The sequence below is a fragment of the Tamandua tetradactyla genome, chromosome 5 (assembly GCF_023851605.1).
Source record: "Tamandua tetradactyla isolate mTamTet1 chromosome 5, mTamTet1.pri, whole genome shotgun sequence".
NCBI lineage: Eukaryota > Metazoa > Chordata > Mammalia > Pilosa > Myrmecophagidae > Tamandua > Tamandua tetradactyla.
In genome coordinates, this window is record NC_135331.1 from 43061743 (window position 1) to 43074566 (window position 12824).

The 12824-nt window shown below is 36.8% G+C and overlaps 1 protein-coding gene across 5 annotated transcripts in view; it reads left to right on the top strand.

Moving 5' to 3' along the window:
- RNF13 (ring finger protein 13) overlaps nt 1–12824 on the top strand; it is a 259826-nt gene that overhangs the window by 117625 nt on the left and 129377 nt on the right. For 4 of the 5 annotated variants that reach the window (XM_077160759.1, XM_077160760.1, XM_077160762.1 and 1 more), the window contains one exon: nt 12096–12183. In XM_077160759.1, coding sequence (XP_077016874.1) covers nt 12096–12183 — 88 coding nt within the window. Of the gene's footprint in view, nt 1–12095; nt 12194–12824 lie in introns of those variants that run through there. The other variant, XM_077160763.1, reaches the window with a different exon arrangement.

The following is a 12824-nucleotide window of genomic DNA, read 5'->3' on the forward strand; positions in this document are numbered from 1 at the left end:
CTATTCAGCACTGTAGGTTGGAAACTTGATTTAGATTATCTCCACAGAGATGTAACTCACCCAGTTGTGGGTATTAACTTTTGATTAGATGGAGATGTGACTCCACCCATTCCAGGTGGGTCTTGATTACTTTACTGGAGTCCTTTAAACGAAGAAACATTCTAGAGAGAGCCATGAGAACCATGAGAGCCCATGCAGCCAGAGACCTTTTGGAGATGAAGAAGGAATATGCCCTTGGGGGAGCTTCATGAAACAAGCTTGGAGAGAAAGTGAGCAAATGTTGCCATGTTTCCCATGTGCCTTTCCAGTTGAAAGAGAAACCCTGAATGTCACTGGCCTTCTTGAACCAAGGTATCTTTCCCTGGATGCCTTGAATTAGATGAGTGAACTAGAGGACAGGATATCTGTAATCTGACATACAAAAGAAAATATAGGAAAAAGAATGGAAAAATATGAGCAGGGTCTCAGGGAATTGAATGATAACATGAAGTGCACAAATATATGTGTTGTGGGTGTCCCTGAAGAAAAAGACAAGGGAAAAGGAGGAAAAGGACTAATAGAGGAAATTATCACTGAAAATTTCCCATCTCTTATGGAAAACATAAAATCACAGATCCAATAAGTGCAGCATACCTGTTCTAGTTTACTAGCTGCCAGAATGCAATAAACCAGAAATGGAATGACTTTTTAAAAAGCGACGTTTATTAAGTTGCAAGTTTACAGTTGTAAGGCTGTGAAAATGTCCCAATTAAAACACGTCTATAAAAATGTCCAAATTAAGGCAACAAGAAAAGGTTGCCTTCTCTCAAGAAAGGCCGGTGAAGTTCAGAGTTTCTCTCTCTACTGAAAAGGCACGTGGCAAACATGGCATCTGCTAGTTTTCTCTCCAGGCTTATTGTTTCATGAAGCTCCCTGAGGGATGTAGTCCTTCTTCATCTCCAAAGGTCACTGAGAGAATTCGTTTCCAAGAGACCGGCTCTTCAAGAAATACTGAAGGGAGCATAATAGGCAGATAGGAAAAGGCAGGAGAGGAGTGTAGAAATGAAGACTATCAGTAAAGGTAAAAAAAAAGAAAAAAAAATTAGATATGTTGTATAAAATCCAGAAGACAAAATGGTAGAATAAATGACCTAAATTTACTATTTACTATTACTAAAAATTTATGCTTTTATAGTAATAGCACTAAATGTTAATGTGTTAAACTCCCCAATCAAAAGACATAGACTGGCAGAATGGATTAAAAAACAGGACCCAATATATACTGTCAACAAGAAACTCATTTTAGACCCAAGGACAAAAATAAGTTGAAAGTCAAAAGTTGGGAAAAGATATTTCATGCAAACAGCAATCAGAAGAGAGCAGGAGTAGCTGTACTCATATCTGGCAAATTAGACTTCTAATGTAAGATAATTGAAAGAGACAAGGAAGAACATTATGTATTAATAAAAAGGAACAATTCCACAAGGAGACGTTACAAGCATAATTATTTATGCACTGAACCAGAGTGCTCCAAAGTACCTGAGGCAAATACTGACAACACTGAAGGGAGAAATAAACATCACTACCACAGTTGTAGGAGACTTCGATTCCCCACTCTCATCAATGGATAAAATATCTAGATAGACAATCAGTAAAGAAACAGAGAATTTGAATAATACAATAAATGAACTAGACTTAACAGACATTTACAAACATTACACCCCACAACAGCAGGATACACATTTTCCCCAAGTGCTCATGGATCATTCTCAAGGATAGACCATATGCTGGGTCACAAAGCAAGTCTCAGTAAATTTAAGGGGATTGAAATCATACATAACACTTTCCTGGATCATAGTGGATTGAAGTTGAAAATCAATAAGAGGCAGACGGCCAGAAAATTCACAAGTATATAGAGGATGAACAACAGACTCTTAGACAACCACAGTGTCAAGGAAGAAATTACAAGAGAAATAGGTAAATATCTTGAGACAAATGAAAATGAAAACACAACATATCAAAATTTATGGGATGCAGCCAAGACAGTGCTGAGAGCAAAACTGAGGAATTAACTGTTCACTTGAAAGTACTAGAGAAAGAATAGCAAACTAACCCCAAAGCAAACAAAAACAAAGAAATAACGATGATTAAAGAAGAAATAAATGGAATTGAGAATATGAAAACAATCGAGAAAATCAACAAAACCAGAAGTGTTCAGATATAGGCACTCTCATCTATGTACAATTGATCTTTGACAAGGTTGTCAAGTCCCCCACCTGGAACAGAGCAGTCTCTTCAATAAATGATGCTGGGAGAACTGGATATCCATATGCAAAAAAATGAAGGAGTGTCCATATCTCACAGCCTATGCAAAAATTAACTCAAAATGTATCAAAGATCTAAACATTAGAGCTAAAACCATAAGACTTTTAGAAGAAATATAGGGAAATATCCTATAAAACTTGTAGTAGGATGTGGTTTCCTAGACCTTAGTACAAGCATTGAAAAAAGAAATATATAAATGGGAGTTCCTCAAAATTAAACACTTTTGTGCATCAAAGAACTTTGTTAAGAAAGTAAGAAGGCAGCCTCCACAATGGGAGACAATATGTGGAAACAACATATTAGATAAGGGTCTCGTATCCAGAATATATAAAGAGATTGTTCAGCTACAACAACAAAAAGGCAGACAACCCAATTACAAAATGGGCAAAAGACATGAATAGATACTTCTCAGAAGAGGAAATACAAATGACTAAAAGGCACATGAAAAGAGTTTCAACTCCATTGGCTATTAGGGAAATGCAAATCAAAGCTACAATGAGATATCATCTGACACCTACTAGAATGGCCAGGATCAAAAAAACAAGCAAAAAAAAAAAAAAAAAAACCCAGAAAACGACAAATACTGGAGAGGATGTGGAGAAAGAGGCAAACATATCCACTATTGGTGGGAATATAAAATGGTGCAACCACTGTGGAAGGCAGTTTGGTGTTTCCTCAGGAAGCTAAGTGTAGAGTTGCCGTATGATCCAGTAATCCTATTACCAGGTATATATATTTTATTAATTAAAAAAATTAACTAACAAAACATTTAGAAATCATTCCATTCTACATATACAATCAGTAATTCTTAATATCATCACATAGATGCATATTCATCGTTTCTTAGTACACTTGCATCGATTTAGAAAAAGAAATAGACAACAGAAAAAGAAATAAAACGATAATAGAGAGAAAAAATAAAGAAAAAAGAAGAAAAAAAACTATACCTCAGATACAGCTTCATTCAGTGTTTTAACCTAATTACATTACAATTAGGTAGTATTGTGCTGTCCATTTCTGAGTTTTTGTATCCAGTCTTGTTGCACAGTCTGTATCCCTTCAGCTCCAATTACCCATTATCTTACCCTATTTCTATCTCCTGATGGTCTCTGTTACCAATGACATATTCCAAGTTTATTCTCTAATGTCGGTTCACATCAGTGGGACCATACAGTATTTGTCCTTTAGTTTTTGGCTAGTCTCACTCAGCATAATGTTCTCTAGGTCCATCCATGTTATTACATGCTTCATAAGTTTATTCTGTCTTAAAGCTGCATAATATTCCATCGTATGTATATACCACAGTTTGTTTAGCCACTCGTCTGTTGATGGACATTTTGGCTGTTTCCATCTCTTTGCAATTGTAAATAACGCTGCTATAAACATTGGTGTGCAAATGTCCGTTTGTGTCTTTGCCCTTAAGTCCTTTGAGTAGATACCCAGCAATGGTATTGCTGGGTCGTATGGCAATTCTATATTCAGCTTTTTGAGGAACCGCCAAACTGCCTTCCACAGTGGTTGCACCATTTGACATTCCCACCAACAGTGGATAAGTGTGCCTCTTTCTCCACATCCTCTCCAGCACTTGTCATTTTCTGTTTTGTTGATAATGGCCATTCTGGTGGATGTGAGATGATATCTCATTGTGGTTTTGATTTGCATTTCTCTAATGGCCAGGGACATTGAGCATCTCTTCATGTGCCTTTTGGCCATTTGTATTTCCTCTTCTGAGAGGTGTCTGTTCAAGTCTTTTTCCCATTTTGTAATTGGGTTGACTGTCTTTTTGTTGAGTTGAACAATCTCTTTATAAATTCTGGATACTAGACCTTTATCTGATATGTCGTTTCCAAATGTTGTCTCCCATTGTGTAGGCTGTCTTTCTACTTTCTTGATGAAGTTCTTTGATGCACAAAAGTGTTTAATTTGGAGGAGCTCCCATTTATTTCTTTCTTTCTTCAGTGCTCTTGCTTTAGGTTTAAGGTCCATAAAACCGCCTCCAATTGTAAGTTTCATAAGATATCTCCCTACATTTTCCTCTAACTGTTTTATGGTCTTAGACCTAATGTTTAGATCTTTGATCCATTTTGAGTTAACTTTTGTATAGGGTGTGAGATATGGGTCCTCTTTCATCTTTTGCATATGGATATCCAGTTCTCTAGGCACCATTTATTGAAGAGACTGTTCTGTCCCAGGTGAATTGGCTTGACTGCCTTATCAACGATCAAATGTCCATAGATGAGAGAGTCTATATCTGAGCACTCTATTCGATTCCATTTGTTGATATATCTATCTTTATGCCAATACCATGCTGTTTTGACCACTGTGGCTTCATAATATGCCTTAAAGTCCAGCAGTGTGAGACCTCCAGCTTCGTTTTTTTCCCTCAAGATACTTTTAACAATTTGGGGCACCCTGGCCTTCCAGATAAATTTGCTTATTGGTTTTTCTATTTCTGAAAAATAAGTTGTTGGGATTTGGATTGGTATTGCGTTGAATCTGTAAATCAATTTAGGTAGAATTGACATCTTAACTATATTTAGTCTTCCAATCCATGAACACGGTATGCCCTTCCATCTATTTAGGTCTTCTGTGATTTCTTTTAAGAGTTTTTTTGTAGTTTTCTTTGTATAGGTCTTTTGTCTCTTTAATGAAATTTATTCCTAAGTATTTTATTCTTTTAGTTGCAATCGTAAATGGAATTCGTTTCTTGATTTCCCCCTCAGTTTGTTCATTGCTAGTGTATAGAAACACTACAGATTTTTGAATGTTTATCTTGTAACCTGCTACTTTGCTGTACTCATTTATTAGCTCTAGTAGTTTTGCTGTGGATTTTTCAGGGTTTTCGACGTATAGTATATCATCTGCAAACAGTGATAGTTTTACTTCTTCCTTTCCAATTTTGATGCCTTGTATTTCTTTTTCTTGTCTAATTGCTCTGGCTAGAACTTCCAACACGATTTTGAATAACAGTGGTGATAATGGACATCCTTGTCTTGTTCCTGATCTTAGGGGGAAAGTTTTCAATTTTTCCCCATTGAGGATGATATTAGCTGTGGGTTTTTCATATATTCCCTCTATCATTTTAAGGAGGTTCCCTTGTATTCCTATTCTTTGAAGTGTTTTCAACAGGAAAGGATGTTGAATTTTGTTAGATGCCTTCTCTGCATCAATTGACATGATCATGTGATTTTTCTGCTTTGATTTGTTGATATGGTGTATTACATTAATGGATTTTCTTGTGTTGAACCATCCTTGCACACCTGGGATGAGTCCTACTTGGTCATGATGCATAATTCTTTTAATGTGTTGCTGGATTTGATTTGCTAGAATTTTGTTGAGGATTTTTGCATCTATATTCATTAGAAGATTGGTCTGTAGTTTTCTTTTTTTGTAATATCTTTGCCTGGTTTTGGTATGAGGGTGATGTTGGCTTCATAGAATGAATTAGGTAGCTTTCCCACCACTTCAGTTTTTTTGAAGAGTTTGAGCAGGGTCGGTACTAATTCTTTCTGGAATGTTTGGTAGAATTCATATGTGAAGCCGTCTGGTCCTGGACTTTTCTTTTTGGGAAGCTTTTTAATGCCTGATTCAATTTCTTTACTTGTGATTGGTTTGTTGAGGTCATCTATGTCTTCTTGAGTCAAAGTTGGTTGTTCATGCCTTTCTAGGATGTTGTCCATTTCATCTACATTGCTGTATTTATTGGCATAAAGTTGTTCATAGTATCCTATCATTACCTCCTTTATTTCTGTGGGGTCAGTGGTTATGTCTCCTCTTCCATTTCTGATCTTATTTATTTGCATCCTCTCTCTTCTTCTTTTTGTCAATCTTGCTAAGGGCCCATCAATCTTATTGATTTTCTCATAGAACTAACTGCTGGTTTTATTGATTTTCTCAATTGTTTTCATGTTCTCAATTTCATTTATTTCTGCTCTAATCTTTGTTATTTCTTCCCTTTTGCTTGCTTTGGGGTTAGTTTGCTGTTCTTTCTCCAGTTCTTCCAAGTGGACAGTTAATTCCTGTATTTTTGCCCTTTCTTCTTTTTTGATATAGGCATTTAGGGCAATAAATTTCCCTCTCAGCACTGCCTTTGCTGCATCCCAATAGTTTTGATATGTTGTGTTTTCATTTTCATTCGCCTCGAGTTATTTACTGACTTCTCTTGTAATTTCTTCCTTGACCCACTGGTTGTTTAAGAGTGTGTTGTTGAGCCTCCACATAATTGTGAATTTTCTGGTGCTTTGCCTATTATTGATTTCCAACTTCTTTCCCTTATGATCTGAGAAAGTGTTTTATATGATTTCAATCTTTTTAAATTTGTTGAAACTTGCTTTGTGACCCAGCATATGGTCTATCTTTGAGAATGATCCATGAGCACTTGAGAAAAATGTGTATCTTGCTGTTGTGGGGTGTAATGTCCTATAAATGCCTTTAAGTCTAGCTCATTTATTGTAATATTCAAGTTCTGTGTTTCTTTATTGATCCTCTGTGTAGATGTTCTTTCCATTGATGAGAGTGTGGAATTGAAGTCTCCAGCTATTATGGTAGATGTGTCTATTTCCCTTTCAGTGTTTGCAGTTTTTGCCTCATGTATTTTGGGGCATTCTGGTTCGGTGCATATTTATGATTGTTATGTCTTCATGTTGAATTGTTCCTTTTATTAGTACATAGTATCCTTCTTTGTCTCTTTTAACTGTTTTACATTTGAAGTCTAATTTGTTGGATAGCTACTCCTGTTCTTTTCTGGTTGTTATTTGCATGGAATATCTTTTCCCAACCTTTCACTTTCAACCTATGTTTATCTTTGGGTCTAAGATGTATTTCCTGTAGACAGCATATGGAAGGATCCTGTTTTTTAATCCATTCTGCCAGTCTATGTCTTTTGACTCGGGAGTTCAATCCATTACCATTTAGTGTTATTACTGTTTGGGTAGTACTTTCCTCTACCATTTTGCCTTTTGTATTTTATATGCCATATCTAATTTTCCTTCTTTCTACACTCTTCTCCACACCTCTCTCTTCTGTCTTTTCGTATCTGTCTCTAGTACTCCCTTTAGTATTTCTTGCAGAGCTGGTCTCCTGGTCACAAATTCTCTTAGTGATTTTTTGTCTTAAAATGTTTTAATTTCTCCCCCATTTTTTAAGGACAATTTTGCTGGATATAGCAGTCTTGGTTAGCAGTTTTTCTCTTTTAGTAATTTAAATATGTCATCCCACTGTCTTCTCACCTCCATGGTTTCTGCTGAGAAATCTACACATAGTCTTATTGGGTTTCCCTTGTTTGTGATGGATTGCTTTTCTCTTGCTGCTTTCAAGATCCTCTCTTTCTCTTTGACCTTTGACATTCTGACTAGTAAGTGTCTTGGAGAACGTCTATTTGGATCTATTTTCTTTGGGGTACGCTGCACTTCTTGGATCTATAATTTTAGGTCTTTCATAAGAGTTGGGAAATTTTCAGTGATAATTTCTTCCATTAGTTTTTCTCCTCCTTTTCCCTTCTCTTCTCCTTCGGGGACACCCACAACATGTATATTTGTGCGCTTCATATTATCATTCAGTTCCCTGAGTCCCTGCTCATGTTTTCCATTTTTTTCCCTGTAGTTTCTGTATCTTGTCGAACTTCAGATGTTCCGTCCTCCAGTTCACTAATCCTAACCTCTCTCTCTTGAAATCTACCATTGTAGGTTTCCATTGTTTTTTTCATCTCTTCTACTGTACCTTTCATTCCCATAAGTTCCGTGATTTGTTTTTTCAGACTTTCCATTTCTTCTTTTTGTTCGTTCCTTGCCTTCTTTATATCCTCCCTCAATTCATTGATTTGGTTTTTGATGAGGTTTTCCATGTCTGTTTGTATATTCTGAATTAGTTGTTTCAGCTCTTGTATCTCATTTGAACTATTGATTTGTTACTTTGACTGGGTTATATCCAATATTCCTGGTATGATTTGTTATTTTTTGCTGGTGTCTAGACATTTAATTACCTTAATTAGTTTATTCTGGAGATTGCTTTCAATTCTGTTACCTAGGGTTTTCTTGGTAGATGAATTTGTTGTCTATCTGTTCTTTGACCTTCAGTTCAGCTTTTTCCAGACCTGTAGCTTAGGTTTTGTTTAATAGAGGATAGTTTTTCAGTTCTTGTTTTCTTGTTTCTTGCCCTGCTTGTATGGTGCCTTTTCCCTCCCCACCCTTAGGAGGGTCTACGTAGGTATTATAGACTCCACCTGGGTTTTCCTCCGCACTAAACTGGCCTCCTATCGGGGGGAAGGAGTCACCTGCATCAGTTTTCCCTGAGGGTGAGACCCAGCAGGTTAAAAGACTTTTCCTGTGAAGTCTCTGGGCTCTGTTTTTGTTATCCTGCCCAGTATGTGGAGTGTCTGCCTGCGGTTTGCACCAGCAAAAGATGTTGCGGCAGTTTTAACTTTGGAAGACTCTCCCTGCTGGGGGCGTGGTGGAGACGGAGGAGAGGTTGTAGGCTGGTTTTAATGGCTTCAAATTGCCAAGCCCTGGGGTCTGAATTCCTTGAGGGAGGGATTCCACCTGAGTTGGGCTTCACCCCTCCCCTGGGGAAGGCACAGGTAGGAGACAGCCCTGAAAGCAGCCCGTTTCTGCCTATGCCTGGGGCAGTTGCAGCCCAAGAAGTCCTACCACTGAATCCAGAGGCTGCCAAGTCTCTGTAGAAACACGGCCGCTAAAACCTCCATTTCCTCCCCTTTCCTCTTTTTCTGTGAGCCCAATGAGTGACCTCTGCCTTGACCAGGTTTAGAGTCCCTTTCCTTTCCCTCTGGGAAGCCGCCTGTGGGGGAGGGGCACCGGCCCCTGCAGCTTCAGGAACTCACGGTTTTGGGGAGGCTTGCAGCCGGTCTAGCTGGTCCAGACTGGGGTATGCTGTGTGTGTGGTCACTGACGTGGCTCTGGGAGCTGTTCTGTACTGTTTCTGTTTATTTAGTAGTTGTTCTGGAGGACGAACTAAAATGCACACATTGCTAAGCTGCCATCTTGGCCCCTCTCTATCGCTAAAACATTGTTATTTTTAATGAGAGGTGTAGTAACAAGAATAGATACTTTTGAGATCTTTCATGTAAGAACATCTTGCCACACATACCTGTTCTTATAGTACAAGGATTGCTGTTTTGGAGTGTAGGTTTAGGAAAATTTAAGTAACTAGGAACAACTAGAATAAGCAGTTTCTGGCAGGAGGTATTTTTAATCCAAGCAAAGCTTTAGGAAGAGATTTTAAAGAACATTATTTCTGATTGTGCTAATATTAAGAATAGCTCTTATTTTACTCGTTTCTATGTATTAGGCATGGTATTAATATTTTTTTAACTTTTTTTATTGTGTAGTATAACATATATACAAAGCAAAGAAATAAAAAAAAATAGTTTTCAAAGTACTCTTCAACAAGTGGTTACAGGAAAATCCTAGAGTTTGTCTTGGGCTACCATACGATCTTCTCATATTTTTCCTTCTAGCTGCTCCAGAATATAGGAGGCTAGAGGAGTTAAATATTCTCTTATTATGGCAGTCGACTTTTATCCTTCTTTTTTTTTTGTGAAAAATAACATATATATACAAAAAAGCTTTAAATTTCAAAGCACAGCACCACAATTAGTTGTAGAACGTATTTTAGACTTTGACGTGGGTTACAATTTCACAGTTTTATGTTTTTAGTTCTAGGTGTTCTAAAATACTGGAGACTAAAAGAGATATCAGTTTAATGATTCAGCATTCCTATTCATTTGTTAAACCCTATCTTCCCTGTATAGCTCCACCATCACCTTTGACCTTTCCATACCTCTGTTTAGGGTTGTTTAGGCTATGGCAATTATAAAGTTTTTATATTGGAAGGGCCTGTCACTAATATGGGGTAGGGAGATGAAACTATCTGATGTTCTGGAGAGGCTGAACTAGGTGTCAGGACTTACCTGGACCAGGGACCCATCTGGAGGTTGTAGGTTTTTGGAAAGTTACCCTAGTGCATGGAACCATTGTGGAATCTTACGTATTGCTGTAGATGTTCTTTAGGTTTGGCTGGAAGAGTCCTGGTTGGGGGTTGGCAGGTTATGATAGGTAACAAGGTCTTCCCAACCTGAAGCTTGTGTAAGAACAACTTCCAGAGTAGCCTCTTGATTCTGTTTGAATTCTGTCTGCATTGATACTTTATTAATTACATTTCTTTTGGTCAGGATGGAATTGTTAATCCCACGGTGCAGATCTGGATTCATCCCTGGGAGTCATCTATCATGTTGCTAGGCAGACTTTTACCCCTGGATGTCATGTCCCACATAGAGGGGAGGACAATGATTTCATTTGCATAGTTGGGCTTAGGGAGACTGAGGCCACATCTGAGTAACAAAAGATGTCCTCCAGAAGTAACTCTTAGGCATGCTTATAGGTAGTCTAAGCTTCTCCACTACCTACATGAGCTTCACAAAAGTAAGCCATATGACTGAGGGCATGACCTATTGATTTGGGTATCCCTAAATTTTGACACAGTATCAGGGATTCCCTGATGGTTTAATAGTTCCATAGTCTTTCTCCCCTCCCTCAGGGAACTTTGGCCTATACTTTTTGATTATCTGCTTAATATGCTCTAGGATGTTTCCAGGCATTACAATAATCTATACAGGATTAAAGGACCTCTTTCTTATTCTGTGCTCCCTGCGCTTCAATTTTTCAAATGAACTGTACAAATAGGTTGAATTAGATTATGCACTACAGAAAATTTCAGTTCCAGATCAGATATACCTTTCTTTGATTGGTCTCAAAGAGTATGTGTGGTTCTAAAATACAGACACTGTCCACCTTACCCCTGTATTCTGAATTACTTCAACCCCAACCTGTTCGACTTCGTTCTTAACTCTAAATATCAGGTAATATATTTACAACATCCTCTCAAAATCCAGAAATAATAATCACCCCTCTGAACTTAATGTGTCTGCTCTAAAAGCTTATAATCTAGGCCCCTGTTTTCTTATAAGCATTTTCAAAAGGTGACCATACCATTGTTGTTCTTTTGCTTCTGACTTATTTTGTCTCACCAAATGTCGCTCATGTTCATTCACATTGTTGCATCCCTTACTACATTGTTCCTTTTTGTAACAGCATAACCTTCGTTCATAAGTATGCACCATCATTCACTGATCTACTTCTCCGTCAGTCCATCCTTTAGCCACCTGCATCCATCGGCCATCATGTAGTAGGCCCAGAGTCCACAGTCCATCAACATTCTCAATTTTAGATAATTTCATGTCATATTCAGCGAATGTGTGTTTATTGGATTAATATTTTAAAAGTATTATTTTACACATGAAGACAGTATTATTATTCCTATCTCATAAATGAGGAAACTAAAGATTAAAGAGGAAAAGTAATTTGTCCAAGTTCATTCTCTTAATAAGTAGCATAGGCAGGATTTGAATGCTCAAAGTCTGATGACTACTAAGTCTGATCATAGTGAGTCTTTCTACCTTTATTAGATCTCAACAGGTTTATTGCTTTGGGTCCTTTTCATATTTTAGCTTTTATTCCTATCTTTCATTTACTTCTGATTTCAGTTAATGCCATCAATAAAATCAATAAGGTATCTTAAAGAAGTCCTTGAATTGACTGTAAAAGCTACATTATATTTCAAGAACACACCTGAGATCTATTTTTATATATGTAAGCAATCTAGTCATATATATATATATATATATATATATATATATAGTGCAGACTTGTTGATTTATGTTTGAGAGACTCTGACATAGCACATTCCTCTTTATAACCTGGCTGTTTTCTAACTTGCAGGTTTTAAATGCACAGAAAGCAGGATTCAAAGCAGCCATCGTTCACAATGTTGATTCTGATGACCTTATTAGCATGGGATCCAACGACAGTAAGTACAGGTATCACTTTTCTTCTCTCCTGTTTGACAGATCGTTCAAAACAAAAAAATTAACAGGATTCTCTTCTTTCACTTTCTGTTTAAAAAAAACCAGAATTTCTTCTTTATTAGAATAATTCCCACTCTTGAAACAATTTTAATAATTCAATAGTTAAATAATTAACACTCTTGAACCAGTTTTTTTTACATTGATGTGAAATTCACTTACTCTTTTCTGAACCCATACATTTTACTTTAGAAGCCTTGTCAACATTTTAGTGAAAACTAAGTGCTGCATTAAAAATACTATAAAATAATTTTTTTTTTAATTTAGAGATTCACAGTGTTAAATTCTAAGATATGCTGATACACTAAATAGCTACTGTATTCTTGTGGAATTTCAAAGCCACCTATTTATGCTTTCTTGCCTTAGTTTATTAGTCACTTAATAATATAATGGGTATGTCTATAGTTTTTCATTTGAAATAGGAGTATTTTGCTTATTCTCTACCAAATATTAGCATGTAGGGAAAATAAGTCAATTTTAATGAAATAACTCACCTTAATCAGACTGATTTGTAAGCTTGGATGCTTTGAATTAATTTAGTTTCTGTTGCTCAGTGTACTATGGATTTTATCAAAACCTTTCTAAG